General features: G+C 39.5%; 5 protein-coding genes across 7 annotated transcripts in view; 3 read left to right on the forward strand and 2 right to left on the reverse strand.

Moving 5' to 3' along the window:
• LOC108038376 (chromatin-remodeling ATPase INO80) overlaps nt 1-8,770 on the reverse strand; it is a 39,494-nt gene extending 30,724 nt beyond the window's left edge. For both annotated transcript variants that reach the window (XM_044457429.1, XM_044457430.1), the window contains exons 1-8: nt 8,389-8,770; nt 8,136-8,329; nt 4,659-6,823; nt 4,457-4,597; nt 4,166-4,343; nt 3,765-4,105; nt 3,437-3,698; nt 3,209-3,376 (exon numbers count right to left, since the gene is read on the reverse strand). In XM_044457429.1, the coding sequence (XP_044313364.1) occupies nt 3,209-3,376; nt 3,437-3,698; nt 3,765-4,105; nt 4,166-4,343; nt 4,457-4,597; nt 4,659-6,823; nt 8,136-8,329; nt 8,389-8,668 (3,729 nt within the window). In that variant the 5' untranslated portion in view covers nt 8,669-8,770. The remainder of the gene's footprint in view (nt 1-3,208; nt 3,377-3,436; nt 3,699-3,764; nt 4,106-4,165; nt 4,344-4,456; nt 4,598-4,658; nt 6,824-8,135; nt 8,330-8,388) is intronic.
• Nucleotides 1,776-3,000, reverse strand: LOC108038378. 2 transcript variants are annotated; one of them, XM_017115154.2, is made up of 2 exons: nt 2,646-2,771; nt 1,776-2,589 (listed from the first exon to the last, which is right to left on the reverse strand). In XM_017115154.2, the coding sequence occupies exons 1-2, from the start codon at nt 2,661-2,663 to the stop codon at nt 1,912-1,914; spliced, it is 696 nt and encodes a 231-aa protein (XP_016970643.1). In that variant the 5' UTR covers nt 2,664-2,771; the 3' UTR covers nt 1,776-1,911. The 2 variants fall into 2 exon arrangements, with proteins under 2 accessions (XP_016970643.1, XP_016970642.1); XM_017115153.2 differs by having other exon boundaries at nt 1,776-3,000.
• A 430-nt stretch (nt 8,771-9,200) lies between the features above and the next one.
• Nucleotides 9,201-12,704, forward strand: LOC108038382 (aprataxin-like protein). The gene is given in 6 exon segments (XM_017115157.2): nt 9,201-9,532; nt 9,603-9,828; nt 10,384-10,544; nt 10,547-10,623; nt 10,671-10,899; nt 10,955-12,704. Coding segments are annotated over 6 exon segments (2,205 nt in total). The 5' UTR covers nt 9,201-9,379; the 3' UTR covers nt 12,314-12,704.
• Nucleotides 12,705-12,819: 115 nt separating this feature from the next.
• On the forward strand, nt 12,820-14,806 carry LOC108038380 (aprataxin-like protein). The gene is made up of 3 exons (XM_017115156.2): nt 12,820-13,302; nt 13,366-13,591; nt 13,661-14,806. The coding sequence occupies exons 1-3, from the start codon at nt 13,150-13,152 to the stop codon at nt 14,413-14,415; spliced, it is 1,134 nt and encodes a 377-aa protein (XP_016970645.1). The 5' UTR covers nt 12,820-13,149; the 3' UTR covers nt 14,416-14,806.
• Nucleotides 14,807-18,291: 3,485 nt separating this feature from the next.
• Nucleotides 18,292-20,084, forward strand: LOC108038379 (putative serine protease K12H4.7). Its single transcript, XM_017115155.2, has 7 exons — nt 18,292-18,501; nt 18,568-18,749; nt 18,804-19,045; nt 19,093-19,324; nt 19,381-19,559; nt 19,612-19,923; nt 19,981-20,084. The coding sequence occupies exons 1-7, from the start codon at nt 18,292-18,294 to the stop codon at nt 20,082-20,084; spliced, it is 1,461 nt and encodes a 486-aa protein (XP_016970644.2).
• The last annotated feature ends 609 nt before the right edge of the window (nt 20,085-20,693 follow it).

Below are 20,693 nucleotides of genomic sequence, written 5' to 3' on the forward strand. Positions count from 1 at the left end.
TTTGCATTGCTTTAGAAAATGTCATAAATCTTGAGCTCCGAAACCGAATCGAGTCACGCATTATAATGACCAAACGGATCCATTAAACAACTCCCAAGCGAACTTGTTTTCAACAACACAATTTGCTTATAAATAGCATTAAATACAATTAAATCGTGTGTCTTGTATCATTTAAAGTGTAACTGGTATAGTTTTATTTTCCCGTTCAAAATTTTTTTAAGCATTTGGGGCTTTGTTGAAGATAGGGAGAGAAGGGAGACTGAAAGGCAAAAGAAATGCCAAAGTGTTGAGTTTTCGGTCAAATTATATTGGTATGCGGCAAAGACATGAACGGGAAATACTTTTGTTCTTCTTGAAGGTTCTCAAAGAAATGAGAAGATTGAGGGGAGCAACTTTTTGATGGTGTTTGAGAAATTATATCGAAAAAGAAATAAAAATTCCTGCCATAATTTAAGATCTTGTGGAAATTGGTTGATGTTTGAAATATTTATTTTTTGCCGATTGGAAGGAAGTTGTAAAATTCTTTCTTTTATTTATAAAAGCTAACGAAAAAAAGGAGATACGCTTTTGAAGTTATCCTTTTTTTCAGTAAAAGTGGTTTTAATAAAGTATTTAATTTATTCAAAAAGTTACAATTTGCAGGAAGAATAAATCTGACTCACTCTGAGTCATCCCCATCCCACGATATGTTATAAAAAGGTCTTTGAAGCAGGCTTCAAAGATTCGCTGATGGCGAACAATCAGCAAGCTAAAATACCAACACCGAATTAGTCAACTCAAGACATAAACTTGAGGAAGTGGGGAGGGAAAACCGATCCGGCAAAAAAACTGAGCCTGAGAACCTGGCAATAAAATGAGAGAACAGTAGGAGCTGAAACCAAATTACTTTTGGTCAGGGTGCGCAAATAACAAATCAAAACCGGTGACAAAATGATTTAGGAACCGGGCGAAAATGTTCACACGAAGCACCAGAAGTCAGAGCCCACAGCCAAAGAAAAGATCGAACAGAACCGCTGAGATCGAACAAGAAGTGCGAGGGGAGAAACATGCAAAGATTCTGTTCGATATTGTATCCTTTTCGGCTGAGAATTCTTCTACGTGGTCGTGGGCTCGGATTGGTAGGTCTCATTGTTACGCGGCGATAAAGATCACACGAGTAAATCATGGTCTGCCGCCACTCACTCCCAAGTCATCCCCATCCGCATCGCAACACTTCACCACCCCTGGCTCGAAATTCAACCTTGACTGCCGCAATGCATGAACAAGTAGTTTAGCAAATGGATACAAGAGCCACACAGGGTTTTTCCGCCTCCAAGTTCGAGGCAATCACAAAGGAATTCTCTTTTATAATGGCGTGTAAATTATTATCCAAAAGTTGTCTATAAATCATCAAGCCCAAGGCAAATATTTTTTGTTCCGTATGAGAACTTAGAGATTATCTAAGCTCCTTCTTTAAAATTATTAAATTAATATTACTATTCAAAAAGTTATAATATATAAGCTACTTATAAATCCTGCATGTCACTGAACACCCTATTTAGTATATAAGAACTAAAATATTTTAAGTTTTGTTTTTCAGTTTTACCTAATCTTAAAATGAAGTACCTACTCCAGACAAAGTCAATTATAATTTCACCCTCTTATATCGGCTAGGCTTTTGAAAGCTATCATTGTAATTAGATTCTTTATAGTATTGAAACAATCTACTGATATAATTAAACTTCTCTACTACACAAAAAAAAAAGAACAATATTTAATCAAATGACAAATAATGCTTCAGATCCATAAAATTTTTATTCACGACATCATAACGAACCAAAACATCTTTTAAAAGTTCACCAAAAATTTGGCTTTTACTTTTATTAATTTTTAGCGACCCCATGGCATTTTCAATAAATATGATTATATGAACTACAGGGCACGCACATTGTCATAGATTTTTACAACGTCTTCGTCCTGTAGAATTTTTTTGCGAAATTCCTTGTAACGCTTCATTTGCCGCTCAGTTAAATCCACCAGAGGTTTTTTTGGGCACTGTCCCACTTCGGTGTGCATAATTTTATAGCTGCACTGCCGTAATTTTTCAGTAACCTCTCGCAGCTCCTGCGGCCGACACTTAAACAAAACGGCGCACTTTTCTAGATCGATGATGGCGCTTTCGGTGACCTTGCACCACACTGAATCTGTTCTTAATGTTTGATTAAGATCCTCAAAACTTAATGGTGATTTGCTGGGCAGAGTAGCCTCAATCAAACCAGTTTCGTAAAATAAATGTCGATTGAAGAAGCGCGCCTTGCTTTGCCTCAGCAAGGGTGCCAGACGCATCTTCAGATCGCTGAGATTATCCGTCCTGACCTTGCAAACCATGGCAACCAGTTGGCGACCGAAGTCCATGGGCAGACTGAAGGTGTTATTATTCCTCTCATTCAACTCGCACTCCTTAAGAATCCGCTGGACACGACTGTAGGGCAGCTGCAGGGGCGACAGTCGAGCGCGCAGCTCGTAATTCTTCTCGGGATCAATGGAACCACCACCGCGATGTACGGCTAATCGGAGTTCGTTGGCCATTCTATCCTCATCTGGAGTATCCTGATCGAATCGGATTTGTTTGTTGCTCATAGAAGTGATGTAAGTGGAGGTCTTACTCGAGCTCCTGTTTCCATAGATTGGAGCCCATCGCACTCGCTTTGCAATTATTGGATCTGTCTCCTCTGGCAGCTGCACGTCCAGTCCATTGCGCTTGTCGTTCTCGAGTTGTGGGGAATTGCTGCGCGTTAACATTGGCTTTGGTCGGTAGGGATTAATGCTAGACTTTAGCAGGGGAAGTTTCTTGACTATCGACCTGTCCATGGGGTCTTGACCTCGATTGTGAGACATTTTAAAAAAAACTTAAAATTTGGACCACAGAAAAATTATTTTAAATGGAATGGACCAGGGTGATCCTTTTCATTTAAATGTGTGAATAAATTTTCGGAGAGAAAACGATTGAAAGATTTTCGAATCAAAACTATGTTTCTAAATCATCTTTCAGCCGAATTGCAAAAGAAACCAAATCTCTCTTTCACACCGCAAGCCAACAATTCATAAAGAACTTGGGGAACTAACTCCTAATCGCCCGAATCGCGTAGTTTCTTATAGCTTCGGCAAAAGAATGTTATTTGGTAAACAAACAATTATTTAATAGCGAAAATTTAATATATGAACTTACCGTATCAGCGGCTGTTAAATTAATACCCAAACCTCCAGCTCTTGTAGACAGCAGAAATACAAAAATATCGGCTCGGGTTTGGAAGTCGGCAACCATGTCGCGACGAGCGGAGATCTTGCTTGATCCATCCAATCTCATATAACGATGCTTGCGGTGCCACATGTACTCCTGAAGAAAATACGAAATTTATTTATGGATACATACTGATATATTGTCAAGTAAACTCACCTCCAGAAGGTCAATCATTTTTGTCATCTGCGAGTAGATGAGCACTCGATGGCCATTCGCCTTAAGTCGAGTAAGCAGGGTGTCTAGAACAAATAGTTTGCCTGCGTCGGTGATTAGCGTCTCCTTGTCAGGCACCACGATCGAGGACCATCCTCTTCGAGGTTTGCAAAGGGTCAATCCGCTCGAAACGAGCTCCCTGCCCTGGCTGTTCTCGCACTGCTCGTGACGAATCTGCGTCCAGGCGGCAGTGCGACTGTCACAGCTAAAATGTAGTTTGGGAGTGGAAAATCAAAATTAAATCGAAATAAAAACCTAATCAGAAACTCACTATAAATTTCTATCCACAGCCTGAACTTTCTGGCCTAAATCATAAAGAAGGCGTGGCATAGAGAGCGGTTCGCATTGGTAGCTTCTGGGTTTTCGAGGTCGATGCGGAAACTCGGGTAGCAGCATAAGTGTGGTCACCTTTACATCGTTCTTGGCATTTGATTTGGTTTGCACTTCCACAGACTCCATCTCCAGCCCCTGCTTAGACTCATCTGCCATCTCCTCGATCAGGGAGGTCTTTTCCTTGAGTATCTTGGAGCGAATAACACGATGTTCGATGGTCTCCTGCATGTTGTATGTAAAGTAGTCGCCAAATGCGTAAACGCTGCTCTCATTCGTAGTCTGTAAAGAGTAAAATTTTATATATCGGTGAACGAAATTAAAAATGTTAATTTATTATACCATAGCCGTAAAAATGAAGTTCTTAAGTACACTGTCCGAAGGCATGTAGTCCAGCACCAATTTGTTTTCTAGCATAGGCTCCAATAGTTGATAGCTACTAGCAAGATGTTTTTTCCACCAGAAGCAGCGGTAGCCTAGCAGTGGGTATTTCTCCAATACTCTACGATAATGCAAAAGACTGTGGACGAGAAGGGTTTTTCATTAATAAATGTGTCAAAAACCTCACGGCAGTCAAAACGAACGTCGTGTAACAAAAATACCGAACACATATTTGGTATTCCAAATACTTACAAAGCAATCAGTCCATTGAGTGTCACATCCACCATATCTCCCACTGATAAATCGCACAAGCGGGTAAATCCAAAGCAACTATTTACGCTCACATCCTCAAATAGTGATTTTTGCATATACTCCGATTTGAAAATATTAAACCTGAAAGAATTAAATTAAAAATATTAGAACAAGTAAAATAGTTTAAAACAAACCAACCCACCGGTTATAGAGCAAATGCTTTCGACTGGGCAGCAGTCTGTTGATAAGTCCATCTTCGTGAACCAATCTGGGAATCGTATACTCCGCACAACGCATGAAGAACGGACTCTTAGCGTCCCTCCGTTCAAAGAGCTCAGGATGATTGCACACCTTGCGGAACTGCATGACCAGGTTCATTAGATTTGAAGCCGAAGAGGACGACGAAGTAGTAGTGGATCCACTGGCCAGGTGCAAGAGATCTTCAATTCGAATTTTTTGCTTAAGCGCCCTGTAAAGCAACTTCTGGCGAATGGTAAGAGGACAGTAAACCATGATTTCGATCTTATCCGACAACTCGTTCTCAACATCCTTCTTTATCCGGCGCAACATAAACGGTTTAAGGATCATGTGTAGTCTGGAGATTTGTTTTTCATCAATGCCCGTCTTATTTTCAGCATGGGATTCAATATCCTTGGAAAACCACTCGTTAAACTCGTCATGGGAATCAAACAATGTCGGCATAATAAAATGCAGCAAGGCCCATAGCTCTGCCATGCTGTTCTGGATGGGTGTGCCACTGAGAAGCAATCGATTCCGACAGCTAAAACCCAGTAGCAATTTCCAGCGTTGCGAAGCCGCGCTCTTGATAGCCTGCGCCTCGTCCAACACCATGTACTGCCACTTAATGCGGTTAAAATACTTGTAGTCGCTGACCACCAGCTGGTAGGACGTGATCACCACATGAAAGCTGGCATCGCGAGTGTGAAGGTGTTTCTGGTCCCAAAATTGGCGTAGGATCTTTCGCTCTCCAGGGGAACCCCAATATGGTACTACTTTAAAATCGGGCACAAATCTGGACATTTCCTGCTGCCAATTGTGAAGCGTGGATGCGGGTGAGATTATCAAGAAGGGTCCCCACACTCCATAGTGCTCGGCGACATGGCATAGAAAAGCTATAGATTGGACAGTCTTGCCCAAACCCATTTCGTCTGCCAAAATGCCGCTGATTCCTTGATCGTAAATGTTTGCTAGCCAAGTCATGCCCTTGATTTGGTAGCCTTTTAGGGTTCCCTTGAACATCTTGGGTTGGGGTAGGTCCTTCATTTCAGGGCGTGGTTCGGGTTTTACATCCTCCTTCTCTTCCTGTTCCTCCTCCTCTTTCTCCTCCTTCTTTACAAACACATCAAATGCCCTGGTTTTGTCCAAATCCCTTTGCATGGCAGCTTCAGCATTCTCCTGCGCCAACAGCTTCATCTCACCTGGATCATAGTCATCTTGAACCGCCAACCTGGCATTGGTTTCCTCATCCAGCTGGCTGAGAATGCGCAACTGATCCTCTTCACTGCCCTGTCCCAGTTTCTTTGACATAAAGTGGGCATATAGCTCCGTTTGGGTTATCAGGAAGTTGAGCTTTCGCTGCTGACGCTTCACTTCGATCAGCTCCACGTCCTGTTTCCGCTGCTCCTCCGCCTCGCGTTCTTGCTTACGCCGCTGATCCCGCTCCACGCGCTCGTACCGTTTCCAATAGGCGAGCATCTCCCTGGTGAGTCGCTTGGCCCGCCACACCGTTTCCTTCATGATCCTTTGGGAGTTGATAGCACGCTGGCGCACCACTTTAGCGCACATTCCAGCCACCCGCTTGCAATTGGCCAGCATCTCCTTGTGATTATTACTCTTGATGCGTTGCAGTCTGCCGGATTCCTTCTTGGACATAATCTGCCAGATGCGACGTCGGCGAGCGGCCAGGGCAGCTGGGTTCTTTCGTTTTCGTCGAACTTTAGTCACTTGACCCTCGACGCCACCCACCACATCCACCTCCTCCTCTATCTCTTCTTCCTCCGGATAATCCAGAGCCAAGCTGGCCAGTTCTCTTTTGTAGTCTACCTCGCCACCATCCTCGTCGTCGTCATCGTTTGTGGGAAGTGTGTCGCCAAACGAGTATTTGCCAAGCTCCGACGGATGTACTTCCCCAGATTCCGGTGATCCCATGATATCTCTCTTCTTGCGACCCCTTCTTCGCTGTTTGGGTGGTTTTGGTCCAGATTGAGCTTCGGCCAAACGGGCCATAAGGATTTCTTGTTTAGTGCGACGACGCCGCTTACGCACGCCTGCGGTGGCCTGTTGGCGCTCAGCGAAAATGTCGTGGTTGGAAAGCAAGCCGCTGCTATAGTATGCATATTGGGCATTCTGGAGAGGAATAACAAAATCTTTTCAATACTTTCGTTAAACAATAATAGTTTCTTTAAAATTTTCAGTTAAATAAAAAAAAGTATTTTATATAAACTTATAAGATTTGGTGTTCTTTTTAATATTTGCATAACTAAGGCAGCTAAAAATCTCATTTAATACACTAAATAATTATTATTTAATTACTACTCACTATTTTATATAGGCTATTGAAATAAACAAAAAACAAGAAAGGAAAGCTAACTTCGGGCGGAGCCGAAGTTGATATACCCTTGCAGAATACTCTGTAAATTATATTCTCCAAAATTATTCATATGATGCATTCTTAATACTCATAAAAAATCCCAATTTCCTAACTTTAAAAACACAAAATTTATGGCATTTCCAATCGTTTAGTTATATGGCAGCTATAGGATATATTCGGCCGATCCTTATGAAATTTAATAGGTCGGATTGATTGGCCAGAAATAAAACCCATAGGAAATCCCAACTTCCTAACTTAACAAACACCAAAGTTATGACATTTCCGATCAATCAGTTATATGGCAGCTAAAGGATATAGTCGGCCGATCCTTATGAAATTTGGTAGGTCGGATTGATTGGTCAAATATGAAACCCAAAGGAAATCCCAGCTTCCTAGCTTTGCAAACACCAAAGTTATGGCATTTCCGATCAATCAGTTATATGGCAGCTATAGGATATAGTCGGCCGATCCCTATGAAATTTGGTAGGTCGAATTGATTGGCCAAATATAAAACCCATAGGAAATCCCAGCTTCCTAACTTTACAAACACCAAAGTTATGGCATTTCCGATCAATCAGTTATATGGCAGCTATAGGATATAGTCGGCCGATCCCGGCCGTTCCGACATATATACTGCGTGCAAAGGAAATAAGGGTGTGTGCAAAGTTTCAATTCGATATCTTTAAAACTGAGAGACTAGTTTGCGTAGAAACAGACAGACGGACAGACGGACATGGCTATATCAACTCAGGAGGTGATCCTGATCAAGAATATATATACTTTATAGGGTCGGAGATGTCTCCTTCACTGCGTTGCACACTTTTGACCAAAATGTTAATTGAACTATTTATAAGTCGAACTTTTTAATTATTTATACAAAGAGTTTGGATTCAATGTACTTTTATATTTACTAACTCTTCTTGGCTAAGGTTTGTTTGAAATAAGATTTAGCATGTTTTGCCTAATACTCCCAATCAAGAAATTAAAAAATCAATCCTGCCTATTTGACTCTGAAATCGGTTCAAATGGAATTGAAAACCCACTGATCCATGGTTCTACACTACTCACTGTGGCCTTTTTGTAGTAGTTCTTCCGCTGGCGCTGCTCCCGGATATGCTCCTTTAGCAGCTGATTCACATACTCATCCTCAGTGATGGTGGGGTCGTCGCTTTCCGTATCGCTTAAGAGGAGATCGTAGAGCCACTCCCGATCGCTGGTTAGATCGTTGAAGTTGTATAGTTGCGCCTTAACACTTTGTCGCTCTGGAAATAGGGAACTTTAGTCGGAATTTCGTATTTCCATACTTCGGATTCCAACTCACCCTCCTTGCTGCCGAGTAGACGATGCTTCCGCTTGTTGGATTGCCTCATCCTGACGACGCCTACGGTGGAGGAGTCATCCGAGTCCAGTGCTTCCTGATCCCTCCTGACCACCTGCTCCTCGTCACTTTCCTCGTTGCTACTCAGCGGTTTCCGCAGGGCTCTTTTGGCCATGTCCATGAAGGGTCGCATGTTGAGGGCCGCCTCCAACCGCTGGATGTGCAGCGGCTCCGCCATTAGACGGGGGCGTGTCTGAGGCGCCACAACGTGCATGGCTTCCATCGTGGGACCGATTTTAGTCACCTTTCTAGCACAATTATCACGTAATTTCACTTTTATATTTATTCGGCATGCGTCGAGGTAAACAACAGTGTGACCGCAGCAGGATCGGCAAAAAACAGCAGCGAAAGGGGTCTAATACCAACAACTATCGTTGATTTTACAGTGGGTGACGTTAACCAAATATAGAAAATAAAAACATTGTACCCTTGCTTATTTTGTTTTGTTTTTGCGTAAATTCGTTTTATATTCTTTTTTATAGATTTATTAAGGATAAAGTCGTCAAAATTTTACATTAAAAATCAAAGCATTGATTAATACAAATCGCGAACAATACAAAAGATGTATTTATTGAAATAATGAATTCTAAAAATTAAGTAAATGAAACAGACAGTTTGAAAGCTTTTATATAGTTACAATAATTGAAAGTCCTTTAAAAACACCAACAACATATATCAGTGCCTTCCAAATCAAAAACACCGCTAAGAAACTTTCATCACTAGCCGGGTTATCGTGTTTTCCAGCACTAGCCATAACTAGTTCGCCAGCTGTTTACGTATTTGTTTTTATTTTGCGTTTTACTATATCTACTGCCGTCGAATAAGCGAAATTTTGTAGTAGGCCTCAACATTTTAAAAGCACTGTGGGAAAAATAGACTTAATTTTCAAAGAACCATTTGCTGCAACTTTAATCAAAAAAACGCAACTTTTGTTATGTCTTGGCAAAATGGATTAGTCAAGGAAATTTTAAAACCTGAAAACTTGATTATTTCATCAGAACTAGCCGTTGTTATAGCAGACAAGTTTCCCAAGTCGCTGCATCACTACCTGGTGCTTCCATTAGCCGATATTCCGAGCATCTTTCATGTAAGAAACAATACTAATCTCCTTAAGAACCCCTATACAATACATATACATACATATTCGGAAATTTCAGTTGAATGGGAACCATCTTTCGCTCTTGGAGGAGCTTCATCTTCTGGCCAGAAACGTTGTAGAGGTGAAAGGAGTGCGCTGGGAGGATTTCCAGGTGGGATTTCATGCGGAACCGAGTATGCAAAGGCTCCATTTGCATGTAATATCAAAGGATTTCGTATCACCGAGTCTAAAGACCAAAAAACATTGGAACTCCTTCAACACTGACTTATTTGTGCCCTACAAAAGTAAGATTTTCCGCTTTCTTGAACACATTTTATATTGCTGAAGCGCTATCATAGGCTGCCAAAACAATAAAAAAAATTTTTTTTTAGAAATATTATTTAGATCTTAGTTTTTTAGGCAGATGATTACTAAACCTGTTTTAAATGCAATCGAAATTACAATACAAGTAAACTCAAACTTAAAGTTACTGTTACTTTATTTAATCGATTTATTTTTAACTATGTAGATATTCTGATTAGTTGGACTAAAAATATTACTATTAGCCAATAAATATGCAAATATTGATTGTATTCGTACAAATATGTGTTCGATTAACATTAACGCCCTTATTTAAATTTTTTACCTTCAAAATGGATAAAAATTAGCTTTCTATAATATGTATATTATTTCAAAAAGCTTTTAAATAATTATTTAGAAATGTACCTTAAATCAGTTTTTTAATCGATTTTGTTTTTATGAGACTTCCCAAAATTTGATCTGATCGTTATATTCTTTAGTATTATTTTTCCGCATTTTAAAAATTTGTTTCGCTAATGGGTCAATCATATTTCTTTTAGAACTTTACGAACAGCTAGAGAAGGACAACCACATTTCGAGACTGCCGAAATCACTGAAAGACGAACTGCTGGCCAAGCCGCTGAATTGTAACCAGTGCGATTTTGTGGCAAAAAATTTGCCAACACTTAAGGATCATCTGGTGGGGCACCTCCCAGATACTATTCGCAAACGAACCACCAGTACCCACTAGAGAACCAGTTCTTCCCCTTAGAGAACCGTGAATAGACAGCTGAGAGTCTGTTCCAAGCTGCCAGCATTCCCGGCTGATTCTTGACAGGTGACTCAGAACTTTTTGATTAATTTTCGGTGATTTCCACGATTGTTGAGGAGGCGAATCCATTAAAATGGAGGTGGATGAGAAGGCGTATTTTCGGGATGAGTTGAAGCGCAAGCTTAACGATAAGAGGAATTTCCTCATCGAAACTGATCGGGCGGTGGTGATTAAAGCGGATTTTCCCAAGTCGCAATATCACTTTCGTGTGGTGGCCAAGGAAGAATTGGGGGACATAACTAAGGTTGGTCTATAACAGAATGTTTTGGTTTTCGTCATTAACGGTTCGATCTCAACAGTTGAACGGAGATCATTTGCCTTTGTTGGATCACATGATGGAGCTGGCCAATCAAATAATCGAGAAGCAGGAGCACCTAGAGTCGCGTAACTTTCGCATAGGTTTTAAGGTGCACACCTTCTGGAACCGGCTCAATCTTCATGTGATATCTGACGACTTTTACTCCATGGCCATGAAACGTCCGCGCCACTGGAATAGCTTCAATACGGAACTTTTTATGCCATTTCAAATGGTGCACATGATGCTCAGCCTGCAGGGCTCTATTGAACCAATTTCCGATGAGAAGTACAAGGAGCTGCAGCTTCAAAAGCCCTTACGTTGCAACCAGTGCGATTTTGTGACCGAATTGCTGCTGGAGCTAAAGGCGCACCTGTATCAACACTGGCAGCGTAGAGAATGCGAGCGTGAGCAGAAGAAAAAAACGGATAAAATAATTCAAATGATGAATGAGGCGAAGCTAGATACGGAGCTAAAACCAGTTGCGCCTTCAGAGTCTTTGCCGCAAACTCAGCCACTAGCTGAAAATACCCAGTTCCCAAATCAGACCTCAAGAAATCCCTTCCAAACGCCACAACAACAGCAGGCTCAGCAGCAGGCCGATAATGGATATAGCAACTATATAAACGGACCCCCAGTTAATATGATGAATCAGCCGAATCTCAACAATCCTTTCCGAAACACTCCTCCGCTCAACATCCAATCGATGAATCCGCCGCCAGGGAATAAGTTTAACACTCGTCCACCGGGTTATATGCCGCGCGGACCCATACGACATCAAGGACCTGGGGGTTCTTGGAATGGTCCTCGTTTTCCACCTAATCAACATCTGAACAATCTCAGGCATCCTGTATTTAATAGATTCCGAGCACCGCCTCCAGTGAATCAGCAGGACCCACTACAATATCCAAATCAGGCATTTGTCGTACAATTAGCCTGCCCAAGTAATCAACAAAATGGACCTAGACCGATATGGATTCCAACAAGTGTCTTGTACAATAACCAACAGAAGCCGAACCAACAATTTCAGCAGAACACCAATCCTCAGCAACCGAATCAGAACCCGAATCAACAGAATCGCCCAATTTCAAATCAACAAAATCGGCAGAATTCCTATCAACAAACTCAACTGAATAACATTCCACAAAAACCTAAACAATCCCAACCTCCCAATCAAGTGAATTATCAAAACACCAATCATCAAAATCGCCAGAAACCTAATCAACAGAATCGCCCAAATCCTAATCAACAAAACAAAAATAAGAACAAAAAATCAGCAAACCAACCAAATCCACAGACATCTGCTGGCAATCCGAATTCTGGAACTCAACCTCCAAACAATCTTAAACCAGCTGGCTCTTAGAGTCATTTATCGTATTTAAACTATTTTTAATAGATTTTAACAATGATAAATGGTTACAATAGTTTTGTTAAAAATACGTATGCGTAAAAAAAACTGCAGATCAGCCGACCAAATTAAAAATTGGCAATAATTTGTTAACTTTAATAAGAAAACTATTGCAACTGTTATCAGCTTAAAAAACATTTGTTACAGTGACCCATAAGTTATAATTAAAAAATTTCTGTTATCCTAAAAACTATGCAAGCTAAAAAAGAAAAGAACTAACATTTTAAAGGAACTGAACATTATTATTTCGAATTTAATCACTGTCTATAAAATGTAAGCTTTAAACAATTCCGATCGAGATTTGAAAATTATTGATGAATAAATAAATACATATTTCAAAACACAATTCTAGTGATCTTGATAACTTAAATTCATTTGCTCTGCGATATCACAGATATGGCACATAAAACCACGTTTTTTTTATTAAAAATATTATAAAATTAGCTCATTTCAATCTAGTTCAGCGCCCTACAAAGTAGCACAAAAATCTTCTCAGTGCGGTCGATAAAGAAAAACACTCTTACAAAGTCCCATATGTTGTAGGGTTTTTCAACTTTTCTATCCCAAATATATAGCCCAACTAGATTTGTGTTAATCTTTTTCAGGGTTTTTCAACTTTTCAGTCCCAAATATATAGCCCAACTAAATTTGTGTTAATCTTTTTGTTTTTGGTTTTAGTGTGTATTTTTTGCATTTTAAGCCTCGGACATGACCAAGTTCCAAACTGGCTGTCAGAACTAACCGCATAACAATTAAAGTTTTTTTTTACAGTAAATTAATAAAAGAGTAACATGTCCTGGCAAAATGGATTAATAAGAGACATGGTAAAGCAGGAATACTTAATAGTTTCATCCAAACTTGGCGTTGTTATATCGGACAAGTTTCCTAAGGCGATGCATCATTACCTGGTGCTGCCATTAGCCGATATTCCCAGTATCTTTCAGGTGAGAAGCAATGGGAGGAAACCTTACAATAATAGAATACTATTAATTTATTTTGATCTTTAGTTGGACCGGAGCCACTTACCGCTTTTACAGGAGCTTTACCGCCTGGCCCAGAACGCGGTGGAGATAAAAGGAGTTCGGTGGGAGGACTTCCAGGTGGGATTCCATGCGGAGCCGAGCTTGCATAGGCTTCACTTGCATGTCATTTCAACGGATTTTGTATCACCAAGCCTGAAGACCAAAAAACATTGGAACTCCCATAACACCGAACTGTTTGTGCCCTACGAAAGTACGTTTTTTTCAAATTAGGGTATTAAATAAATACCGTAAGTGTTTTCCCTTACCATTTTCATTCTAGAACTGTACGCTCAGCTGGAGAAGGAGAATTGCTTCGCGCGACTGCCGAAATCGCTGGTAGAGAAGCTTTTATCCAAGCCGCTGATTTGTAACCAGTGCGAATTTGTCTCCGATTCACTGCGGGATCTTAAAGCTCACCTATATAACCACTGGCAGCGTAAAGAAGTCTCAAAGAACCCTTTTCAAACGCCTCAAATGCAGCAGGTTGAGAATGCATTTGCAAACTTAACATGCGGACCACCAATCAACATAAAGAATCAGCTGAACTCCAACAATCCGACACTTAACATCCATGCGATGAATCCACCGCAATCGTATAAGTTTAATAATCGAGCACCTGTCTATAACCCGCGCGGAACAATGCTAAGTCATGGAAATCTTAGAAATGGTCCTCGTTTTCCGCCTAATCAACATCATAACCAATTACGGCACCCTATATTTAATAGATTTCGAGCACCACCGCCAATGCACGAGTTCGGAATTTCACATTACCCGAGTCAGGCATTTGCCGGTCAAGAAGCTTGGCCAAAAAATTATAAACACAATCAGAATTTGCAGAAACCTCAAAATCAACTATATCGTATAAATAACCAGAATCCCAATCAAAATCGCCCAAATTTGAATCAAAAGAACAGGAACGAAAACAAAAAAACTGCTAAACAGAAAAATCAATCGAAATCTGCTGACAATCTTCAGAACCAAGAAGCTCATGCTTCACCACCTCAAAACAATTTCAACCCAGATTCAACCTCTTAGGATTCTTTTCCCTAACATTTTTTTTATTTTAAATTATTAAGCATTGGAAAATTTTTATTATGCAGGTTTAAAACGTTCGTTAAAAATGTGTAAGCCACAAGAAACACTGCAAGTTCAAAAAAGCTTTTAAATCTTTTTGTAAAATATAAAATTAAAAAACGTTAATTTGTACAACGCATTTCAGATGCCAAACAATGTTATCATCGCCTAATAAAAATGGAAAAAACGTTTTGAAATAAAGAAATTGATTGGATATAGTCTATAGTTTAAGAAAAACTTTTTGTATAATTCCAATTTAAGCACAGTGGATACACACGTTTTTATAAAACATACCCCTATCTTGCACGAAAAATAAAATAAATAATAAAGTTAACAACACAATTCTAGTGAATTTGAACTCAAGAATTCCTGGAACTTCAGCAGAAAAGGTATCGTTTTAATTTTACTTAGAAAACAGACTGACTTTGCCACCCACCTGAACAACCATTTAATAGACTCAATTAGAGTGCTTTAGCCAGCTGGAAAAATACGAACCCACGGCTAATTAAGCACCCACCAAGGGGCATCAGCAGAGCTGCTCCTCCTCCAGAGCCAGCTCGAACACTTATTAAATTATGATTCTGAATTTGAAAAGTGGACAAAGTTGGTCGGATAACCAGTTCCCATGGGAGAAGAATAACTTTCCAGTTTAATTATCGATTTAAACTTGTGAAGATAACTTTTAAAGGTGAAATGTTCTCCCCTCTGAGTTGGATTGTAAACTAATAAATTACGCAGTAGTTGAAAAACACTCATTTTTGTACATGATTTTTGCTTTGATTAAAAGATATTAAATCGTTAACAATTTTAAGCGATTTTCAACATCAGTAACTGTGAAGTTGTAAGGAAGAACATTTTTTTTGAAAATTATCTAAAAATTTAAGATGGTTCCGATATTACAAAATTATGTTAATAGAAAATGTAATATATTTTAAAAGACAAAATAATAAATAATATTCTTGACAAAAATATCATTACTTGACTATTTTTCCTGTTACCGATGTCTTCATATTTTTAAAATGACTGTAACTTCTTGCAATTCATACTTTAATTATTTTATTTACAGAAAACGTGTACTTGGAATAGTAACCCCCTCGGAAGTCTACACATTCTCGTTTAATTCTATCCACATTGTCCATTAATTTTATACTTTACAAGGCGGAATATAAGCTTAGAAGCGACAAAGTCGCTTGCTTCTTCCATACCTAAAAGCAGTGCCGAGAAGCGAAGCTAATCCACATCAGAGCGATAAACAAAATTCAAGGCCTGAGCCAGTCATGGTCCTCGTGTTGTTGTTGCAGTAATTTAAATTCGCCTCGACTTTTTTTTAGTGTGTCACAGTGTCAAGGTGTCCGAAAGCTGGCACTCAAGCCACAGCCCCATCGATATGCGCCGTGGGTGAACTTGCCTCTACTTTCGGGCTCTACTTTCGGTGAGCCATCAACAGCTCCATTAAAGCTATCTCTCGGAGCCTTACCACCTGTTATGTCTCGAGCAACAGGAGGCCATTCATAAAGGACGTTACTTTGGAGTTAGAGAGCGCCGGAAAGCTCTCGAGGAGGGTTGTCCATGAGAATCACTCGGCTTGAGTCCTTTTTCCGAGCGCATGCTCGCAGCCGAAAGCTTTTCACAGCTGAGAACGTACAAATATTTGGCGAGGGGCAAAAGTAAGGATGAACAAAAAGAGGGGCACGCGCGCTTTTAGTTAAATTGTCTGTTTAATGATCTGTAGATCATGCTAATAAGGTGCCAAATCTTATATTTGTTATTAAAAGTTCATTGCAACGAACGCATTATTTTATGTAATATATAAAAGCAGACTAAGGAAATACGTTTAATGAATATTTTTCGTCTTGTTAAATTACATGGTAAAAGATTTATAAATAATAGTTAAAAATAAATATAATATATAAACATATGTTAAACAAAATATTTTTTGCATTCCAGAAAATAAATTTAGAGGCAAAAGCATTCCTTAAAAATAAATGATAAAAAATCGTTGCACGAAATTAATTCGGCCGAGATAAATAAACATATTTTGGAAACTCGAGGTGAACTTTTTAATCACGCTCAAACCAAACTGGCAAGTTAAATAGTTCTTGTTTCTTTATTCTTCAATAAGCTATCATCTGAAATGTGGCCTTTAATTAATTAATTTTCTCTTTAACTCAACTGCAATTTTAAATTCTTTTTCTGACAACCAAAAATGGGCTCACAAAAGAGGGCTTTTTTATAAATATTCATATGAGATATGCATGCCCCCTTATTGTATGGTGAATGGTGGGTGTGGCTTCCGAGCACATGTGGAATTCTTTCCTGCACGTAAAACGTTATTTATATGCTGATGATTTTTGCGAACCATTCTTTGTACATTTTTTCTGCGTCGTGAATTGGTCTCATGGTGGATAATCCTTTTCTCCGTCATTACGCCCAACCTCAGGGTAGCAAAAACAACAGAGCAAATAACAGGCTCAACATCAATTGCACGATTTAACCAATTTGCAATTTCTGCTGGAAAGAGTAGACGAAGAATAACAACAACGACGAAGTCAACGGCGACAAAGAGCCTCAATAATAATAACTTTTCATAGCGCCTCCATTGTCGTTACGAGTCCCCCAGCGAATGGGGTTTATTATGCTGGAATGTTTGGTATATCAAGTAACCCACTAGAAGTATTGATTGCTGAGAAATTCTGTAAATTGGACTAATAAATATAATAGTATAGTCGTCTGAAATTTTATACAAACTAAAAAGATGAAAAAGTTATGAAAATATTATTAACCAAATATAACCTCATTTATAACGTATTATATATTATAGTTTTATAAAACAAATGGATAGATATAATAGTGTAAAAGATATACCTATTAATATTTTGTCAGGTTTTATTTCTAAGTGCAAAATAATTTTAATGACTTGAAATTTGAATGTTTTAGACAATTTGTTGTTTTTAATTTTTAGGTTTTTATTTAATTTGTGTTGAAAAATAAGAACCACCAATTTATTTCAGATTATTACTATACGTTTTCTTTAAACATGCACGGAAAAGGAAAAAAAATGGCAAGAAAAATCTACCCAGGAATTTTTCATTTTTCTCCCTTGCCGTCGCATGCTAAGGGAGTTCTGCTCATAAGTTTTCCCAGTTTGACTTTCGCTTCCGCAATCCTTTCACATTGTATACACAGGACGCACGCTGACACGGCTGAAATCCTGCATCGCAGAGCTGTTCGGCCGTCCCGCGCCGTTGTCCTGGGTATGGGGCGTATGAGTAATATGCCAATTACACATTTTGTGCATTCTCCTGTTGCTTGTTCCCATAGCTGCTTATATTTTTATGTTCCCTTTTTTCCATGTCAACGCTGTAAAAATATTTTTATGATTTTTTTCGCGTTGCCTGCACTTTGTTTTTGTGTGGTTTTATTTTAGCGGGTGTTTGTTTATCTGCCTGCAGCGACATTGCGTATACGAGGTGACGGCTTGAAGCGGCTTAGAGCCGGCTGAACTTGGCTAAGTTGCCATGCGATTTAGAATAGGTGAAAGTAGTAAAATTTAAAAGCTTCTTAAGTTTTACGGAGACTGACGTGGGAATAAATATAAAATTTAACAGAAGAACGAAATGTGAATCATACAGGTATTTTTAGTACGAATACGTTTTGTGGTGTTTTACTTTTATCAGTTTTTGGAATATTTTATTTTGCAGTAACCTTGTCCTAGTGCACTCAACTATGCATATCTCTGAATTTTTATTAAATTATTCATTATTCATGCCATAGGGGTACACCGTTTCCATATAAACTTCGGCAGTACTTAAATTTATTTATTTGAAAATTTATAACATGAAGTTGCTATATTTTGCTGTGCAAATTATATTTTTGTTGCCAAGTTTTTTGGCAATTTTTAATCCTTATAAACGAAACTTGGAATTGCTTAACCTGGAACCCATCTCAGGGTCTTATACAAAAAACGAAGAAGCTTCTGTTGAGGAACTTTGGTTGGATCAAAAGGTTGACCATTTTGATGTAAAAAACAATCAATCTTGGAAAATGGTAATAAAATGGCATAATATCTAGTAAAGTACTCTTTAAACACAAAAACGATAATTGATTTGCTAGCGGTATTTTCGCAACGCCAAGTATCACAGCCCTCAAGGACCTATCTACATATTTGTGGGAGGTGAGTGGACCATCAGCCGAGGACTAATGAGCACTGGTTTAACACACGACATGGCTGTCGAAAATTCTGGCATGCTTTTCTACACCGAACATCGCTATTATGGACGGAGTTTGCCCTTTGGGTGAGGTAACCAAAAACATATGAAAGTAGTAATCTTTAATTTTTAAATCTACAGAAAACAGAGTTTTCAAATGCATCACCTCAAGCAACTAAATCTTCATCAATCTTTAGCTGACTTGGCTCACTTCATACGCCATCAAAAGGCGAAAAACGCCGAAATGAGAGACTCCAAAGTCATTTTGGTTGGAGGCTCTTATTCGGGCAGCTTGGTGGCCTGGATGACTCAACTGTATCCAGATTTAATAGCTGCCAGTTGGGCTTCCAGTGCTCCATTATTGGCCAAGGAGGATTTTTATGGTGAGACGGAAGTTTCCACGAAGTTTTCCTTAACATTTTTTTTTTAGAATACATGGAATTGGTCAGCAGTTCTATTCAATTAAGCTATGGTCATAATTGCTCATTACAAATTGAAAAAGGCTTTAATTACTTGGATAAGTTATTTAATGATCATTCAATCAAGGAGCTACTTCATAAATTCAATGGCTGCGAGGATTACAATCCCAATGATCCCCTGGATAAGGCAGCTTTCTTCAATGGGCTGGGCAATTATTTTGCTTTGGTGGTGCAAAGTTATAGGTGAGGGCAACAATCTTCTAATAAGGGTACTTTCAATAATTTGTATTATTTCACAGTGCTTATATACCTCGCCTTTGCGAGACTTTAATGTCACTAAATTCCAATGATGAAGTGGCGTTCGTAAACTTCTTGGAACTACTGTATTCAGAAGGCAGTCGCTTCAGTGATTGCCAGGACTTTGGCTACTCATCCATGCTACAAATATTCCGTGAGGATACAGATCAAAGTTCCGAAAGTAACTAAGCAAAACCGCAATGAATTATTGTTTCATAAAATTTGGTTCTTAGCTCGTGCATGGTTCTACCAAACCTGCAATGAATTCGGCTGGTACACCACCACGAAGTCGAACTCCTCTTCGTCTGCCGCCTTTGCCAATCAGGTGCCCTTGTCCTATTTCGAAAAACTCTGCCACGATGCGTTTGGAGCGGAGCAGACTGCCCAGAAATTGGCCCAGGGCGTTGAGCAGACGAATAGAAAATTCGGCGGATACGGCTTCAATCAGAGCGAGCGTTATGCACAGGTAATATTCACGCATGGCCAGTTGGATCCGTGGCGTGCTCTGGGCCAGCAAACGGGCAACCAGGCCTTTGTCCTGACGGGTGAGTCCTTGGCAAGTGATTGAGAGACCCCGCTTAGTTTTGTGCCACGTGCCACAGGCTACTCGCATGTGGAGGATTTGGCCAGCATCCGAGTGACGGACAGCGTGCAGATGAATCTGGCCAAGCTGCGTGTGATGTCCTTCCTGCGACGCCACTTATGAATCACCCCGGATCCACTCCACTGAATTATTAAATAAACAAATGCGTTGGGTGATGAGCCCATTTGATAATGTCGTGGGACCAGCTCCACTTTTCCCTCGGCCTTTGGCAAACAGAGACAAATTGAGTGATGCCGGGACCCTAAGCGATATGTCTGGCAAGTCGGGTTGTGCAAACAGTTTTCTTGAATGCGTCATTCTTGTTGATTAGGAAATTGCACTTGTACTTGTCCTTTGGCTTGTGCATTTGCCTGTTTGTTTGTCTTGGCTTGATTGGTTGATTAAGGGCCTCACTGAGTGGACCAACTTTGACTTGGCCTGCAATAAAGTTTGCATCAGGAGAGAGTTTTCTTTTCTAGCTGGGCGGTAACTAAAATTACATATTATTACAAGTCTTTAAACAGCCCGTTGTTATTTTTTAATTAGCTATTAGTTTGTTCATTAATAGTCGGTAATAGCTGTGTACCTTCGTTACCCAAAATTACTTTATATAACTATAGTTTTAACCAGAGAATGTCAATTTATGTTAATGTTAAATGGTCTGGCTTGGTTTCTGCCAATTGAGTTAACATTTTTTTTAAATTCTTTACGATTTATTATTTTTTAATGCGA

Source organism: Drosophila rhopaloa, unplaced genomic scaffold (assembly GCF_018152115.1).
Source record: "Drosophila rhopaloa isolate 14029-0021.01 unplaced genomic scaffold, ASM1815211v1 contig_155, whole genome shotgun sequence".
In the NCBI taxonomy this organism is placed as follows: domain Eukaryota; kingdom Metazoa; phylum Arthropoda; class Insecta; order Diptera; family Drosophilidae; genus Drosophila; species Drosophila rhopaloa.